We start from the raw sequence: 19,739 nt of genomic DNA, 5'->3' as shown, positions 1-19,739 counted from the left end.
AAGCGGTTGACCAATCACAACAGAGCCGGCCAGCTAACCTGTTCCTTCCATTGATTTAAAAATAATAAATTTGAGATATTAAAATGATAAAATATTGTAAGATCAGTAAAACTAATCCTCTTAGAATCAGCGTTGAGATCTGTGTCGCTTCCTGAGAAGTCGAAGATACGAGTGTCTTTATGTTCGCCTGGCAGTAAAAGGTTAATGATTTTTTTTCTTTTTAAAAGCTGCGTACAGGTTCTCAGGGTTTTATATTTATTATTGTCCATAAACGCTGGAGGTACACAAGAGGACAAGAGGATGATTCATGATTTGTGTTAAACAGAACGTTGGGAAAAACATCACATGGCTCTTCGTATTAACTCAATAATATCACAGTTATCAGAGGTCATAGATATATCACGCTGTAGACACTAAATCAATACGCATTACAATCATAAGATACATATTTAGATCCTTCACTGCAAAACTACTCAGTGAAAAAGTTAAAATCCTGAATTGGAGTTGTGAAAGCAGGTACAATAAGTCAAATGTACTTCAAATATTAAAAGTACTCAATGCAGTTATCACAAGAGTTTTATCAGAATAAGTGCAAATTAATTTTCTACTCGTAGAAAAATACTCTTTTGGTTACTGCCAAAAAACAGTGACATCACTATGAAACACTCCTATTGGCTAGAACTCCAACACATACGTGATAGGCTAAGGGGCGGGACATCTCTAAGCAGATTACTAATCACAACAGAACCGGCTTGCTAACCAATCAGAGAGGAGAGGCCTCTTTAAAGTAGAGACACTACATACTGATATACACCTGAACATCAGCAGGAGAGGACTCTTTAAAGTAGAGACACTACATACTGATATACACCTGAACATCAGCAGGAGAGGACTCTTTAAAAGTATAGACACTACATACTGATATACACCTGAACATCAGCAGGAGAGGACTCTTTAAAGTAGAGACACTACATACTGATATACACCTGAACATCAGCAGGAGAGGACTCTTTAAAGTAGAGACACTACATACTGATATACACCTGAACATCAGCAGGAGAGGAACTCTTTAAAGTAGAGACACTACATACTGATATACACCTGAACAATCAGCAGGAGAGGACTCTTTAAAGTATAGACACTACATACTGATATACACCTGAACATCAGCAGGAGATGACTCTTTAAAGTAGAGACACTACATACTGATATACACCTGAACATCAGCAGGAGAGGACTCTTTAAAGTAGAGACACTACATACTGATATACACCTGAACATCAGCAGGAGAGGACTCTTTAAAGTAGAGACTCTACATACTGATATTCACCTGAACATCAGCAGGAGAGGACTCTTTAAAGTAGAGACACTACATACTGATATACACCTGAACATCAGCAGGAGAGGACTCTTTAAAGTAGAGACACTACATACTGATATACACCTGAACATCAGCAGGAGAGGACTCTTAAAGTAGAGACACTACAATACTGATATACACCTGAACATCAGCAGGAGAGGACTCTTTAAAGTAGAGACACTACATACTGATATACACCTGAACATCAGCAGGAGAGGACTCTTTAAAGTAGAGACACTACATACTGATATACACCTGAACATCAGCAGGAGAGGACTCTTTAAAGTAGAGACACTACATACTGATATACACCTGAACATCAGCAGGAGAGGACTCTTTAAAGTAGAGACACTACATACTGATATACACCTGAACATCAGCAGGAGAGGACTCTTTAAAGTAGAGACACTACATACTGATATACACCTGAACATCAGCAGGAGAGGACTCTTTAAAGTAGAGACACTACATACTGATATACACCTGAACATCAGCAGGAGAGGACTCTTTAAAGTAGAGACACTACATACTGATATACACCTGAACATCAGCAGGAGAGGACTCTTTAAAGTAGAGACACTACATACTGATATACACCTGAACATCAGCAGGAGAGGACTCTTTAAAGTAGAGACACTACATACTGATATACACCTGAACATCAGCAGGAGAGGACTCTTTAAGTAGAGACACTACATACTGATATACACCTGAACATCAGCAGGAGAGGACTCTTTAAAAGTAGAGACACTACATACTGATATACTCCCTGAACATCAGCAGGAGATGACTCTTTAAAGTAGAGACACTACATACTGATATACACCTGAAACATCAGCAGGAGAGGACTCTTTAAAGTAGAGACACTACATACTGATATACACCTGAACATCAGCAGGAGAGGACTCTTTAAAGTAGAGACACTACATACTGATATACACCTGAACATCAGCAGGAGAGGACTCTTTAAAGTAGAGACACTACATACTGATATACACCTAAACATCAGCAGGAGAGGACTCTTTAAAGTAGAGACACTACATACTGATATACACCTGAACATCAGCAGGAGAGGACTCTTTAAAGTAGAGACACTACATACTGATATACACCTGAACATCAGCAGGAGAGGACTCTTTAAAGTAGAGACACTACATACTGATATACACCTGAACATCAGCAGGAGAGGACTCTTTAAAGTAGACACACTACATACTGATATACACCTGAACATCAGCAGGAGAGGACTCTTTAAAGTAGAGACACTACATACTGATATACACCTGAACATCATCAGGAGAGGACTCTTTAAAGTAGAGACACTACATATTGATATACACCTGAACATCAGCAGGAGAGGACTCTTTAAAGTAGAGACACTACATACTGATATACACCTGAACATCAGCAGGAAGGACTCTTTAAAGTAGAGACACTACATACTGATATACACCTGAACATCAGCAGGAGAGGACTCTTTAAAGTAGAGACTCTACATACTGATATACACCTGAACATCAGCAGGAGAGGACTCTTTAAAGTAGAGACACTACATACTGATATACACCTGAACATCAGCAGGAGAGGACTCTTTAAAGTAGAGACACTACATACTGATATACACCTGAACATCAGCAGGAGAGGACTCTATAAAGTAGAGACATTACATACTGATATACACCTGAACATCAGCAGGAGAGGACTCTTTAAAGTAGAGACACTACATACTGATATACACCTGAACATCAGGAGGAGAGGACTCTTTAAAGTAGAGACACTACATACTGATATACACCTGAACATCAGGCAGGAGAGGACTCTTTAAAGTAGAGACACTACATACTGATATACACCTGAACATCAGCAGGAGAGGACTCTTTAAAGTAGAGACACTACATACTGATATACACCTGAACATCAGCAGGAGAGGACTCTTTAAAGTAGAGACACTACATACTGATATACACCTGAACATCAGCAGGAGAGGACTCTTTAAAGTAGAGACACTACATACTGATATACACCTGACCATCAGCAGGAGAGGACTCTTTAAAGTAGAGACACTACATACTGATATACACCTGAACATCAGCAGGAGAGGACTCTTTAAAGTAGATACACTACATACTGATATACACCTGAACATCAACAAGAGAGGACTCTTTAAAGTAGAGACACTACATACTGATATACACCTGAACATCAGCAGGAGAGGACTCTTTAAAGTAGAGACACTACATACTGATATACACCTGAACATCAGCAGGAGAGGACTCTTTAAAGTAGAGACACTACATACTGATATACACCTGGACATCAGCAGGAGAGGACTCTTTAAAGTAGAGACACTACATACTGATATACACCTGGACATCAGCAGGAGAGGACTCTTTAAAGTAGAGACACTACATACTGATATACACCTGAATATCAGCAGGAGAGGACTCTTTAAAGTAGAGACTCTACATACTGATATACACCTGAACATCAGCAGGAGAGGACTCTTTAAAGTAGAGACACTACATACTGATATACACCTGAACATCAGCAGGAGAGGACTCTTTAAAGTAGAGACACTACATACTGATATACACCTGAACATCAGCAGGAGAGGACTCTTTAAAGTAGAGACACGACATACTGATATACACCTGAACATCAGCAGGAGAGGACTCTTTAAAGTAGAGACACTACATACTGATATACACCTGAACATCAGCAGGAGAGGACTCTTTAAAGTAGAGACACGACATACTGATATACACCTGAACATCAGCAGGAGAGGACTCTTTAAAGTAGAGACACGACATACTGATATACACCTGAACATCAGCAGGAGAGGACTCTTTAAAGTAGAGACACTACATACTGATATACACCTGAACATCAGCAGGAGAGGACTCTTTAAAGTAGAGACACTACATACTGATATACACCTGAACATCAACAGGAGAGGACTCTTTAAAGTAGAGACTCTACATACTGATATACACCTGAACATCAACAGGAGAGGACTCTTTAAAGTAGAGACACGACATACTGATATACACCTGAACATCAGCAGGAGAGGACTCTTTAAAGTAGAGACTCTACATACTGATATACACCTGAACATCAACAGGAGAGGACTCTTTAAAGTAGAGACACGACATACTGATATACACCTGAACATCAGCAGGAGAGGACTCTTTAAAGTAGAGACACGACATACTGATATACACCTGAACATCAACAAGAAAGGATTCTTTAAAAAAATAAAACAATCAATACAAAAAGGAAATATAGAAATTGGCACATAAATAAGGGAACTATACAACATGTAATTAATAATAAGCAACAACATATTCATTTGTGTTATTATAAGATGTTATCACCAATATTTAATTTGTAAACATTATTTTGGGTACATATTGAAAATAAGTAAATATAATCTAGTTGCAAAATAAAATGGTATTCTTATATCTAGAAATGATTTACTTTGTATTTAATAAGGAGGTTTTCTTGGACCGTCTGGATTCAAACCGACGACCTGTCGCGATCCCCCTGAAGAGGAATTATCTGCTTCTTTATGGATTTATGGGAGATTTATTGTTTTACACTGATGAGTATTTAGTTTAGTCTGCTGCAGTAAAATCACATAAAAGCTACAATAATTGTCATTACACACACGCGCAAGTGTATTTGTGTTTCCAAGTGTTTAATAGACGTTATATTGATGTTGCATAATGTGGTTCAGCTGCTTCCGAACGGCAAATATCTTTTATTCCATTTCTATGGATTCATTATTTATTTGTTAGAAAAAGTAGTTTTTCTTGACATGTATGAGGTCTAATGGAATACATATAAGAACATTGAAGTAAGAATGTTAATAGGAATAAGAAAAATATATATATAAAGTATTTGAAAATGTATGTTCATTTATTAGCCCTAGATTTTAAATTACACTATTGTATTTGATAGATTCACATTTGGCTTTTATCTGCATTTTTTATTTTGGAAATATACATTTATCGTGCAAACATCTATTGTCATTTTTGTTATTTGATTTAACACCAAATAATTTAGAACAATTGTTCAAATCTGAGGCCTTTTAGATAACTGTATTTTATTTGTACATCGTAGTTATCTTAATTTACAAATGAGAAATGTTTGAATGGCTTTATTTATTTTAACCGTGTTGCCGGTTTGTGTGGTTATTTCTCATTGTTGTAGTTTTTGTAATTAGCTGAATTTTAAACAAGGGTATAAATAAAGGTTCATTCATGTTTTCAGGTGTTTAAATATCTTTATTGTTATCTGTTGACTTTTGTTTATTGATGTTTAAGTCTTACGTTTGTTTTCTATGTGAAGCCCTTTCATTACATTTCATTTAGCTGACGCTTTTATCCAAAGCGACTTACAATTATTACTTATATTATATATATACACACGCATATATATATATATATATATATGACAGACGGAATATTATTACATATTGAAAAGATTATATTAACCCCGTCCCACATAATTACAGGTACAAGCAGAGTTAAGTACAATTTTGAGGTTCTTGTACTTTACTTAAGTATTTTCATTTTACATATATTGTACAGAGGTAAATGGTGTACTTTTACTCCACTACATGTATTTAATACCTTTAGTTTTTACAGATCTGGATGAGTGATGTGAAATATAATCAAGTTGTTTGTCTTGTTTTACCCCTATGCCCTGTAAGGTGTCCTTGGGTGCTATGAAAGGCGCCCCCCAAATAAAATGTATTATTATTATGAAGTGTTGAATCAGACTTTAGTTCCACCTGGAGTAAATCCACCAGCTACCCTGCAGTATACAAAGTCATTCAGACTAGCTGCACCTTCACCAGCTTTGAGAACACTTTCATGATCAATCATTATAAAACACATCATATATATTATTCTGAAATGGACCAATCTGCACAACGACTACTTTTACTGTCTTTCACTATATTTAGATGAGAATACTTTTCTACTTTCACTTGAGGAACATTTTGAATGCTTTTACTGTAACAGAGTATTCCTACTCTCTGGTACGTAAGAGTTATTTTCCCTCCTCTGGGAACACGTTGTGTTAAAAGAAACGTAAACGATTACGCCAAGTCGTATCGGGCCTGGCTTTGGGTTTCAGCCGTATGTTCTTTTGAAGAGGTTAGAAAAAAAGGAACATTTCAAAAGAAGAGATAAGGACGATTGTGTGTCCATCTTGTTTCTGTTTCCCCCTGTCACCTGCCTTCCTGTAAACCATTAACCGACTAACGTCCATAAAACTCGACTTTATGGAAAGTTTGATGATGGCGGCGGGTTGTAAACGCTGGAGGTTTTTATGGTTACGCTGGCTGTTGCTGCTCACCTTGACACAGTCTGCATGCGAGTACAACAAGAAGAAGAAAGAACGAAACACTTCCAACAACTTCTGTTAGCTTAGCACATTTAGCTACAGTAGCTATGCAGAGAACTTTGTCAAGATAATATTTAACAAAAATGAAAACATATATAAAAGTGACACTAGAGCTGTCAGATATTTATAGTTCAGTAAAAAGTATTAAGTAGAAGCTTAAAAAGGACATATTACTGTAAAACGATTTTTAGGAAGTCCTCCATTGGACTCCTTTGTTTACTTCCTGAACAAAGTGACATCACTAAGGAACACTGGCGATGCTACTGGCTAGCGCTCCAACACATTGTACGTGATCAGAATCAAGTGTTTTGCTTTGGTGTCTGGTGGTGCACATAAACAAATCTAATAGGTAGATAGTAAGTCAAAAATATAACGATAATAAAAAGGAGTATTTTTATAGGGTAAGGGAAGGGCAGTCGACTAATCACAACAGAGCCGTCCTGCCAACCTGTTCATTTGCAACAAGACACTTGATTGATTGATGATAACATAGACCAAGGTCAATAAAACCATGTTTTTTAGAATCAGCGTTGAAATCGGTTTTGCTTCCTGAGCAGTGGACGTCTCTGTGTTCTCTGTGTCGTAAACATTTCTGCATTTAAATGTCTACAATTAATGGTTCAGTGTTAGGTTTTGTTTTAATAACACATTATACATTTTTCACTGGTTATTAAAATCACTGGTGGATTGTAAAATCTGTTTTCCTGTGCTCTACAGGTTGATGGAAGTATTCCTCACAGCAGTGGTGTTGTTTACTGCTGCCATCTTGTGTTCAACAATGTGTTGGAAGTTACAACATTACAGCAGATTAAAATATCACATCACAACCGTTAAATAATACTTTTATTCCAATGTTTATGTAAAGTATTGATCTAGGAAACAAATGAACAAGGAAGGTTGCTCATAAACTAAAGGAAAATGTTTAGAGAATTCTGTGAGATCTACTCCATTATTTTCATATAGTATATTATGTTGTCATTCTTTTAACATAATACATCTTTATTTGGAGAAAACGTCTCATCATAATGACTACAGCATCTATTGGCTGAAATGAACTCCGAAGAGGGATTTGTTTTGCAGAGAAACCTATTTGTTAAAGATAATCTTAATTTAAATGATTATGTAAATCTTACCTCTGATACGACTTAACGCAGGAAGACGCAAAGTATTGATTACAATACATTAATTACATTTAAAAGTGGAAGGAAAAACGGTTATATTAAAAACATAAGTATATAAGCGCTGCTCTTTGTTGGCCCGCCCACTGACCTCTAACACGTCCGCGGACTCGAAATAAACCCGGCCGCTTCTCATGGTGCCAACATTCATATTTGGTATTCATAACCAACGAGGAAAAGGAGACAAGGGACTCGGCAAAGGAGGCGCTAAGGGGCACCGCAAAGTGCTCCGTGATAACATCCAGGGCATCACCAAGCCCGCCATCCGCCGTCTGGCTCGCCGCGGCGGAGTGAAGCGTATCTCCGGTCTGATCTACGAGGAGACCCGCGGTGTGCTGAAGGTGTTCCTGGAGAACGTGATCCGTGATGCCGTCACCTACACCGAGCACGCCAAGAGGAAGACGGTGACCGCCATGGATGTGGTGTACGCTCTGAAGAGGCAGGGCCGCACCCTGTACGGCTTCGGGGGATAAGCAGCTGCTGACCCACCGACCAAAGGCTCTTTTAAGAGCCACCCACTTCTCTAACACAGAACATTCCTGATTTAGTTTATTGGTGGATACAAATGTAAATTGATTGAATGATTAACATAAAACATTTGATGTGATTTATGATTATAGTTGTATATTCCTGTGAACAGCCACAACACTTAGTAACAGCTCAGCTCTGGCTCTCCGGCAGTGGGTCATCTAACTGTCAGATAACTCACTGCCACATGAGCAGATTGAGTTCCTCCCTATCACGGGTTTCTGTAAATGATATACCATCCTATATGTATATAATGCGCTCCTGTAGTATTTCGAATCTTTTCTATATCATATTTTCTATTGTTTGTTGGATATAACACTGTATTAATAGTTTTTCTCTGTATTCCACTTAAGTATTTTCATTATGAAAGCACTGCTGCTTCTGTGAGGAACACATTTGCCAAATTGGGATCAATAAAGTACATCTGTCTAAAGTGGAGGAGGATTTATTTCATTTGTAACAAAAGTCATTCTGAGTTTAACACCAGGTGATGGCTCCTAAGCCTCCATGCTTTCAATGATAGCGTTTAGTAACCCCCCTCGTTGTGCCCCTCACCAAGTGAACACATTATCTGTGGGTGGGGGGGGATGTTTGCCAAGAGAAGGATCTTTCCTTGTATGAATGTTTAACGATGTTAATTCTTGTTTTATAATTGGTATTTTGATTTTCCCATTTTTCACTTCTTTGACTTCAGTTTATTCTCCCAATGTAGGTCTGCACACTTTGCATTAGCTGTAGTGTTCACATACTAACACACAACTAACAAACTAGCTATTTTTATATTTACTCCATCCTATGTATGATGACATTAATTATTCTTAACACCAACTATGTCAAACACTGTGAATATGATTAGGCAGTCAGTCTGTATGTACATTATGTGCATTATTTGCCTATAGGTTTTTAGGTACACCACTAATATAATTAATGAACGGTGGGAAGGTCCGTTTTTTTCTGAAAAGCAAAATCGAAGAGCTGATAGAATAATGTTGTTTAAGTCATGCTATAACAATTCTGTTTTTAAAAGAAAACACATAAATAAATATGAACTCTTGAAGATAACTTTGCTTTATGTTGGCCTGATCTCATTAAGTACAGTTGGAGCTGCATGTAATGCTTTGTCATAGAATCATAATCATAAATGTAAAACCTTTTAACGAAAACACTTAAAGTGGTAAAAATCCCTATTATTTGCTAAGTATCATTATATTTTATTGTTCTGGCCAAATCAGATAGTTCTACAACATGCTGCTCTTACATCATGTATGCTATTAGTAGTACAGGTAGTACTAATTTGTAAGTGATATTACATGTAAATATATAACACTCTTCATCTACCTTTTGATGATAATGTAAACACTTGAAGGAACATGTTTACTCGTAGTTCAGTACTTCATACAGTGTGGTATTAATAATATATGTATATTCCTTAGGCTGTAGCTCCTTCTTTTGTACACGCTGAAGGGCCTGCGTCTGTAGCCTGAACTCTCACGTTATCCCATATTGTAAAATATATACTGTTTATAGAGGTCGAACTTCACACGTTGCTCATCTGACAGAGAGGATACATAATTGTACCAGCAGGAAATATGTCTTAAGATGAGCTCCCTTCTGATTGGACGATCGTAGATACGTTCGCTGATGGCCAATCAGAGAGCAGCAGGTGGATATAAAGAGCCGCTGTGGCAGAGAGCCACACTTCGTTGGAGACCCGAGAAAGCAAATATGTCAGGAAGAGGCAAAACCGGAGGAAAGGCCCGAGCCAAGGCTAAGACCCGCTCCTCCCGGGCCGGGCTCCAGTTCCCCGTCGGCCGTGTCCACAGGCATCTGAGGAAGGGTAACTACGCCCACCGTGTCGGTGCCGGAGCCCCGGTGTACCTGGCCGCTGTGCTGGAGTACCTGACCGCTGAGATCCTGGAGCTGGCTGGAAACGCCGCCCGGGACAACAAGAAGACCCGGATCATCCCCCGCCACCTGCAGCTCGCCGTCCGCAACGACGAGGAGCTGAACAAGCTGCTGGGAGGAGTGACCATCGCTCAGGGAGGCGTGCTGCCCAACATCCAGGCTGTGCTGCTGCCCAAGAAGACCGAGAAGGCTGCCAAGAAGTGAACACCCTGAACCCGCTTCAATAAACACCAAAGGCTCTTTTAAGAGCCACACACTTCTGTCCAGAGAGCTTTCCTTCATCAAACACTTTTTTATATTGATCTAATCTTTGAATATGTTTCGTAGTTTCCACTACCCTAATGTGTAATGTGAGTTTAACTGCTTATTCACTCAACTGTAGATCAAACATTCTCTAATGAAGGTACACCTTTGAGTGTTTCTCTTCTAGGCTGTTAGAACTAAAGTAAACTGATGTAGATACTTTCATTACACTTCAGACCCCTGCAAGTTGACCTGTGTGTCAACATGGAATCTAAAGGTATTTGATCAGTGCAACAATATATGAAAATAACATGAAGCACAGTATCTGCAGGTAGGCCTATGTTTCTGTATTTAGAGACATGTGACTGCAGTGAGCCTCATCATGACTCAAGTGTGTCAAAGTGTATTTATAGCCCAATATCACACACTTGTCTCAGTGGACTCGGTTAGTGCAGGATGTGAGAACGACCCCCTCTGTCCTTGGAGCCTCACTTACTCCACTTTCTCCTGGTGGTGTTTTTACATCATTGTTAAATAATGTAATAACTGTAAATATTATATTAAAGCAGTTAAACATGAAATAAACAGCTGTGTACATGAATAATAATAAACTGCTGCAGAAGAGAGAAATAAAGTTCCTTTATTTGTGATTATATTCTATAAAATATGAAATCACAAACTTTTTATCTGGGTTTCCAAACAGTCTGTAAACCATCACATCAACTTGATGTCAGTCTTTCAGTTTGTGTGAACAGAGAGATCGAAATACTGATTCCTACAATCCAGAGGAATACAAATATATATATATATACAAATGTGTATATAAATCTATTCATGTTTTCACGATGCTCATATTGCTGCTAATATAGATGTGTAATAGACTTTAATACTTGTCACTTTAAGCGTATATCAGGGTCCTTACCAATATATAAAAAGTTACCTGAAAATTAAAAAACGATGTTTTCTATTCTCCAAAACTATGCTCAAAGGGTGATTTGCTTTGCGCATGCTCAGTACCCAACCAATCCCTTGCGAGCAACAGCGCAGGGATATTTGCATACGGTGGATATAAATAGACCGCTCTGCCTTCAGTTCTCGCTATCTCTATCAGACCTCAACGTGTAGTCATGCCTGCAGACGCACCCCCCGTCAAAGCGGCCAAGAAGGGCTCCAAGAAAGCCGTCGCTAAGACCGCCAGCAAGACCGGCAAGAAGAGGAGGAAGTCCAGGAAGGAGAGCTACGCCATCTACGTGTACAAAGTGATGAAGCAGGTGCACCCCGACACCGGCATCTCCTCCAAGGCCATGGGCATCATGAACTGCTTCGTGAGCGACATCTTTGAGCGCATCGCCGGGGAGGCCTCCCGTCTGGCTCACTACAACAAGCGCTCCACCATCACCTCCAGGGAGATCCAGACCGCTGTCCGCCTGCTGCTGCCCGGAGAGCTGGCCAAGCACGCCGTGTCTGAGGGCACCAAGGCCGTGACCAAGTACACCAGCTCCAAGTAAACCCTGATAGACCGACAACACAACGGCTCTTTTGAGAGCCACCCAACCCATCCAGAGAGCTCCTCCTGATTTACTGAAACTACCAGAAATGAAATTAACTTATTACACTAATGTTGCTCACTTGTATACAGAGTGCTTGGAAGGAGCCACCCACCACTCGATCAACTATAAGATCCCTTCCTGTTCTAATATTAAGGTTTTCTAGAAAGGAAACCCTTTATCAAATGGGCCTTGTGCTTTGTTTACAGTCATAAAGCTCAGAGGAGAAGTCCCATCTCAGTATATCTAAATATTATTCACATGGCATCCTAAATATATAGTTTCCATTCATGCCCATTGTTTACAACTCTCAAATACTAAAAAAACAATCCAAGTACATTCTGAAATATAATCAAGTACTCTCACAAATGTGAATATTTACTAAAATCCTGCATTTATATAAAAAGTTATCAAAAAATTAATTGTTAAATTTCACAACAATCTCACCAAGTCTTAAAAGACGGGCTCAAATTAAACTTTAATTATGTAAGATAGTTGATGAAATTCACGTTATTTCTCATTACATTTGGGAAGCCAACACTGTGGAAAACTATTCCATTACATTTAACTTTTATTCAAAGTTAAGTTCACTTCAGAAAATCTGTTTTGAGAACAAACTAATAGTTTAAAATAGGAACTTTCCCTCCGACTGAAAAACAGTGGGATAGAGATTTAAAGGGTGAGTTGGAGTTCAACCTTTCATTTGGTTGGTTTAAACTTATTAACTCAGATATTATTATTGTGAAGGTAATCGCGCCAAGAACCATTCCTATAACAATCTGACAACAGAACATTTCATATCAACTTCCATTCCTGTAAAGCTATAAACGGTACTAAAATAATAAAAGGCCATAATATAGTTTGTTACTATGCCAATAAATAAAGTTCATAATGTTGTGATGAAGGCAAAGTGACCAAACAGATCATTATGGATTACTTGACTGTATTTTGCTTTAGTTCAATAGTTCTACCACCAAGAAGGTTTGATGCCTCAGTCACATAAGAAGGCAACTTTTAGAGTCAACAATGTCCATAAAGAATGTATATATATGTATATTTTCAAATTCAAAGTAAACTTTAATGTCAATCCTACTCAGCTTGTGTTTACAGACAGAGAGATCAAAATGACGTTTCCAACAATCCTGAATAAGAAAATAAAATTATACAATACAGATATGTATAAAATATGTATATCCTAAACACAATCAACAGACACATTTACACATATGCACACATTAAGATAGCATTAATTAATAATTCACGGTATTTACTTTGGGGCTTTCCCAAGTGTTCAAAGCGCCTTACAAACATATTAGACATGAATCCAGATGACTGAGGACAATACCCACAGGACACACGCTGCCAGAATCCACCGTGGTGTCTGATATATTGAATTAAAATACTCATCTTGGTTAACAGAAGGAACGGTGAACAAAAAGATGAAATGTGAAATACTTCTTTGTAAGTTAGTGTCCTGTTTTAGAGATATTACGTTTTATATAGTGTACACCTCTCAAGCAGTCTGACCGGCAGTGTTTAGATATTCACTGCGGACCTAAGAGAGGACGGACAGCGGGAAGGCTGCGAGGCGGGGCCAAGGCTGCAGCCTCCACATCATCCTCCAACACATTTAGTTTATTTTAGATATTGTTTATCTAATTCGCGCAGGCTTTATACTAAAGGTTTGATGATTAGAGGTTCCTTAATATGTAATAAAACCCCGAATAACATTTACAATTGAAAAAAGACAAGAAGACAGAAAATATATAATGTGTAAATACTGTATAGCCCACAGTTAATGCTTTTGACATGTCAACAGTTGCACACGGTATACACAGACCCTGAGTTAAGTTATTGTTATGAACTTGTTGCACATATTAAACCTGGAACTAACAAAGATTAAATGATTGCCTATAAAAACAACATTAAACATTAAATAATCAATTGCATTCATTTCTTATGGCTCTATCTGCAGCTTTTCCAGAGTCATTTCTTATGAGTACATTTCCCACAGGCCAACAACAGCTTCAACAAAACTATTCCCCTCACAGAGAAACCAAACATGGCCTGTTGTCCTGAGAGAGAAAGTGCAGAAGGAAGCATCCATTGAACTCAGTGTGCTGCTCTGTGATGCTAGTTCAGATACTTGGCATCTCATCTCGGGTGCAAGGTCATCAATGTTTGGGCTCAGGCTCTGAGCGGAGGAGACCCTCAGGATGGAGTGAAGGTGTGAGAGCGATATACCGGAGGGCCAGATCTAATAGTTATTAGAGATTATCCTGCGGGCCGAAATTAAATCCACCAAGGACCTGATTTGGCCCCCGGGCCTTGAGTTTGTATATTTAAGCTCTTACAAAAATAAAATGGCGTTGGTGAATTCATTATAATTTCGTTTCAGCAATTCTTGTTTAGTTGATAGTGATTTTTGACCCATTGTATTTTATTGACAGCATAAATAACAGATATACGGTGTATTTATTCTGCAGCTCAGAAAGTCAGATCGACGGAAACTGTACACAAAGATATGGTTTGTCTCACATCAGAGAGTTAGTTACTGAACTAGGGGGATCTGAATCTAACTAGACATGAATGATGAGTTAAATACAAGAGACATAACAGATGAAGAGGTGACCTGTGTGCAATGAAGCGTCTCGTGAGATCTGTAGAAATACACCTGTAGAAGGATGGAGCAAGTAGGAGCCAAGGTCCCTCCAGTGCTATTTACCGGCATGACAACAGGATCAAGTCTTGTAAAGAAATGGTCAAATGCACCTGCATGTTATTCAAACTCTGAGCTGACATTTCTCTTTGATTGCTTCCAGCAAAAACACTGAATGGGTATCCACTGAAATTAAGTCTGAGGGAAACCTGTGCTCAAAGTGCTTTAGTGCCGACTAAGTAACGTTTATCTATATATGATTGTAGGAATCGGTATTTCGATCTCTCTGTTCACACAAACTGAAAGACTGACATCAAGTTGATGTGATGGTTTACAGACTGTTTGGAAACCCAGATAAAAAGTTTGTGATTTCATATTTTATAGAATATAATCACAAATAAAGGAACTTTATTTCTCTCTTCTGCAGCAGTTCATTATTATTCATGTACACAGCTGTTTATTTCATGTTTAACTGCTTTAATATAATATTTACAGTTATTACATTATTTAACAATGATGTAAAAACACCACCAGGAGAAAGTGGAGTATGTGAGGCTCCAAGGACAGAGGGGGTTGTTCTCACATCCTGCACTAACCGAGTCCACTGAGACAAGTGTGTGATATTGGCTATAAATACACTTTGACACACTTGAGTCATGATGAGGCTCACTGCAGTCACATGTGTGGCAACCAAGCGGCAAACTCTGGGGAACAGCCAGGAAGCCAATACGGAAGTGCCACACACTGCAGTTCATATATTGGCCGCTAGGGACTGGCTGCAGAAAGGAGCAATTTCCATAGACCCCCATGTTAAAATGCCCAACTTTACAGCAGAAATAAACATGTTTCTACCCCTGGCTCCATACATTTTGTTATCGATATAGTTAGATTCCACCTTCATGATTATGGATCTGTGAGTGAATTGTTTTCTAACACGACCCTTTTATTTATATTAGGTCTTAAAGTGTTTGCATAAATTAGGGCGTGGTCACATTGAGTGACGGCTCTGTCAAGTGCCTGCCTGCCACTGTTATGATAATAATAATAATAATAAATGGTATTTATATAGCGCCTTTCAAAGGACCCAAGGTCGCTGTACATGGTGGACAAACAAAACAAACAGACAATCAACGGGCAAACCAAAGAAATAAATAAAGGAAGCCGGGGGACCAGAAAAGGGCTAGGGCCCGAAGGCCAAGGTGAACAGGTGTGTTTTTAGTGATGATTTGGAGATGTCCAGGGAGGCAGCATTACGGATCTCGGCAGGGAGTGCATTCCAGAGGGTGGGGGCCGCAAAACTGAATGCCCTGTCAGCAACTGTTCGGAGGCGAGAGCGGGGGATGGAGAGCAGGCCCGTGTCTGAGGACCGCAGACTCCGAGAAGGGGTGTAGGGATGGAGGAGGTCCGATAAGTACTGGGGGGCGAGGGTATGGAGGGACTTGTACGTGAGGATGAGTGTTTTGTATTGAATCCGGGACTTGACCGGCAGCCAATGTAGGTGGATGAGGGTGGGGGTGATATGGTGCCATGGCCGTGAAGCTAGATACAGGGACTCAGCCTGCTCAGTTCATCCAGGAAACACAACTTGAAGCCGGCCGTGGTTGTTTGTTCTTCATGCTTATATATCGGACTATTGTGACTCGCTCTGCGGTTAAAACAGACGGTGCATGCATGCGGTTTTGCGGTAAGTGAAAATCGAGTATTTATTTATGTGTTAATGATTTTAATCAGCTACGTAATAAATGTTAAGGCTTGGTTTAGTGTGTAAGCGAGTGGTAGCTACATCGGTGCTAACGATGCTAATCGTAGCCTCCAAGTTAAAATCATAGACTGTATATATAAAGGTTAAAACGAAATAGATAAGTGTTAAGTGGGATAATACTGTTGCACAAACGGCTTCTGTTTGAGGTTGATAAAATAAGGTTGCATCCTTGTAACTTAGAGATATTTTATTATGTAGGTAGAACTGTATGCATCTAAGGTTAATTTAAATTGGCTATGCTCAAGTATGTAGACAAGCTAACGTCGAAGTAGTGTAGACTGTAAAAAAAAAACTCATAAAAAAACGGTCAAAGTACTGGCAGCAGCGGCTGCCAAACAAAAACCCTTAAATAAAAGTAAAATACTTTAACTGAAATAAAGTGAAAAAGCCATTAATTTACGGGAATTGTCCTTTAAGATTTTACAGGACAATACTGTACTTTTACAGATGTATCTCCTCTTTTTACAGTCAACAACCTTTAATAAAAGTACAGCACTAATACTTTAACGTGCAAATACTCTAATTTTACAGATTTATCTCCTCTTTTTACAGTCAATAACCTTTAATAAAAGTACAGCACTAATACTTCTACGGGTAAAAAAATCGTAAAAAAACGGTCAAATGACTGGCAGCAGCGGCTGCCAAACAAAAACCATAAAATTAAAGTAAAAATACTTTAACTGAAATAAAGTGCAAAAGCAATTAATATACAGAAATTGTCCTTAAAGATTTTAGTGGAAACTTTACTCTCTTTTCAAAATCCATTGTCTTAAAATGTTACATTCAAATAACTTAAACAAAGTTCTGATGAGAAAAACTTTTTATTAGATTTGTATGATCAAACTCTAAAATAAATACAGAACCTAAAGTTCTACAGCTAGAATACTGTTATTTTACAGCTTTTTTCTAACATTTTCCAATCAAACAGGTTCAATAAAATGACATCACAAAATGTTCAGTAGGAAACAATTACTCTGAAAATTTTAAATATAAAAATATTTGTAGAATTATAGTACAAATAATGAATACAGCATTTAATATTTAAACACCATACTTATAAACAGTAGAAACAAAAAGTAAGTTTAATTTTTTAAGAGTACTTTGAAACATTCTCAACTGAAAATAACAGAAATTGCAAAATGGCGACATATGTTCACATTGTCCATTTGAAGGAGCAGTGTGCAGGATTTAGTACGTCTAACAATGGGGATGTAGGTTCCAACCAATGGATAACTTGTTCACTCACCCTCCTATCCCAAGTTTGTAGGAGAATGAATATTGGCTGCAAAAAACTTGAGGCCCAATCATGTTTCCTCTGTCCATTCTGCGCTGCTGTAGACGTGGCAGTGCAACCTAGAGGACAAACAGATCAGAATCAGTAATGGGTTTATTGCCAGGTTACGAGGAATTTTACTAGGTTCATGGTGCAAACATACAAATAAAACATCTAAATAAAAAAAAAGTACACATCCAACTATATTAAGAACACTGTAATAAAAATATAATAAGATCGCAATAAAATAAAGCAGTAATTTACATCGAAATAGAATGAAATAAATTATAGAATATAAAATATGTGCAGTAAGCAATATTTAAACATTGCATTATTTACCATCCTGTGATCTCCAATATGTAATGCATAGAGTCTGCGTTGTGGCTGAGGTAAAGTGTGGGGGGGGGGCCTTGTTGAGGTGGAGAGAGGTTTTGGTCCTGATGGAGAGAGGTTCTGGTCCTGATGGAGAGAGGTTCTGGTCCTGATGGAGAGAGGTTTTGGTCCTGATGGAGAGAGGTTTTGGTCCTGATGGAGAGAGGTTCTGGTCCTGATGGAGAGAGGTTTTGGTCCTGATGGAGAGAGGTTCTGGTCCTGATGGAGAAAGGTGTTGGTCCTGATGGAGAGATGTGTTGGTCCTGATGGACCAACATCAGGTGTTGGTCCTGATGGAGAGGTTTTGGTCCTGATGGAGAGAGGTTCTGGTCCTGCTGGAGAGAGGTTTTGGTCCTGATGGAGCACAGCCTCCTGCCAGAGGGGAGGGGGGTGAACAGTTTGTGTCCAGGGTGGGAGGGGTCGGCCACTATCTTCCCGTCTCAGGGTTCTGGAGGCGTGCAGGTCGTGGAGGGATGGCAGACTGCAGCCGATCACCTTCTCTGCAGAGCGGAGGACCCGCTGCAGCCTGCCCTTATCCTTGGCTGTAGCTGCAGCGTACCAGATGGTGATGGAGGAGGAGAGGATGGACTCGATGATGGAGGTGTAGAAGTTCACCATCATCGTCTTTGGCAGGTTGAATTTCTTCAGCTGCCTCAGGAAGAACATCCTCGGCTGTGCTTTTTTGATGAGGGGACTAATGTTCTGCTCCCATTTGAGGTCCTGGGCGATGATGGTGCACAGGAAGCGGAAAGACTCCACAGCGTTTACTGGGGAGTCACACAGAGTGGTATACAGGTGGTTTCCCCCACACCAGGTCACCAGATGGTCCATCTCCCACCTGTAGGCAGACTCGTCCCCACCAGAGATGAGTCCGATGAGGGTGGTGTCGTCTGAACTTCAGGAGCTTGAGAGACTGGTGACTGGAGGTGCAGCTGTTGGTGTACAGGGAGAAGAGCAGAGGGGAAAGAACGCAGCCTTGAGGGGAACTGGTGCTGATGGTCCGGGGGTCAGAGACGTGTTTCCCCAGCCTCACGTGCTGCTTCCTGTCACACAGGAAGTCTGTGATCCACCTGCAGGTGGAGTCGGGCACGTGCAGCTGGGAGAGCTTGTCCTGCAGCAGAGCTGGGAAGATGGTGTTGAAGGCGGAGCTGAAGTCCACAAACAGGATCCTGGCGTAGGTTCCTGCTGTGTCCAGGTGCTGGAGGAGGAAGTGAAGTGATAACTATTAGTAAACCATAATGATGTATGTTATTATCAGCAGCTGCCAATAGATCCCCTAAATCTTGTATGATGTACCTTTGAAGCGCACACACACACACCAGTAGGGATGGGTATCGTTAGGATTGTATCAATACCGGTACTGCTTATCGGTATTTTTCGATACTCTTATCGATACTTTTCAATAATTTGGTGTTCAAAATTATAGACATGAATACAAGATGTGAAGATTAAACAGTCATTGTATTGTAATTTTCTTGCAGAAATAACTGTATAACTTAT

At 39.3% G+C, this 19,739-nt stretch overlaps 3 protein-coding genes across 3 annotated transcripts; all 3 read left to right on the top strand.

Moving 5' to 3' along the window:
* Nucleotides 1–8,084: 8,084 nt before the first annotated feature.
* On the top strand, nt 8,085–8,499 carry LOC117557084 (histone H4-like). Its single transcript, XM_034232766.1, has one exon. The coding sequence runs from the start codon at nt 8,085–8,087 to the stop codon at nt 8,421–8,423; it is 339 nt and encodes a 112-aa protein (XP_034088657.1). The 3' UTR covers nt 8,424–8,499.
* A 1,694-nt stretch (nt 8,500–10,193) lies between these two features.
* Nucleotides 10,194–11,203, top strand: LOC117557085 (histone H2A). The gene has a single exon (XM_034232767.1). It carries the CDS (start codon nt 10,204–10,206, stop codon nt 10,585–10,587), a length of 384 nt encoding a protein of 127 aa, XP_034088658.1. The 5' UTR covers nt 10,194–10,203; the 3' UTR covers nt 10,588–11,203.
* A 542-nt stretch (nt 11,204–11,745) lies between these two features.
* Nucleotides 11,746–12,202, top strand: LOC117557086 (histone H2B 1.2-like). Its single transcript, XM_034232768.1, has one exon. It carries the CDS (start codon nt 11,754–11,756, stop codon nt 12,132–12,134), a length of 381 nt encoding a protein of 126 aa, XP_034088659.1. The 5' UTR covers nt 11,746–11,753; the 3' UTR covers nt 12,135–12,202.
* Nucleotides 12,203–19,739: the final 7,537 nt, after the last annotated feature.

This window comes from Gymnodraco acuticeps, unplaced genomic scaffold, assembly GCF_902827175.1.
Source record: "Gymnodraco acuticeps unplaced genomic scaffold, fGymAcu1.1, whole genome shotgun sequence".
In the NCBI taxonomy this organism is placed as follows: domain Eukaryota; kingdom Metazoa; phylum Chordata; class Actinopteri; order Perciformes; family Bathydraconidae; genus Gymnodraco; species Gymnodraco acuticeps.
Note: the sequence above shows the minus strand (reverse complement) of the source record. Positions and strands in the feature narration are given on the sequence as shown.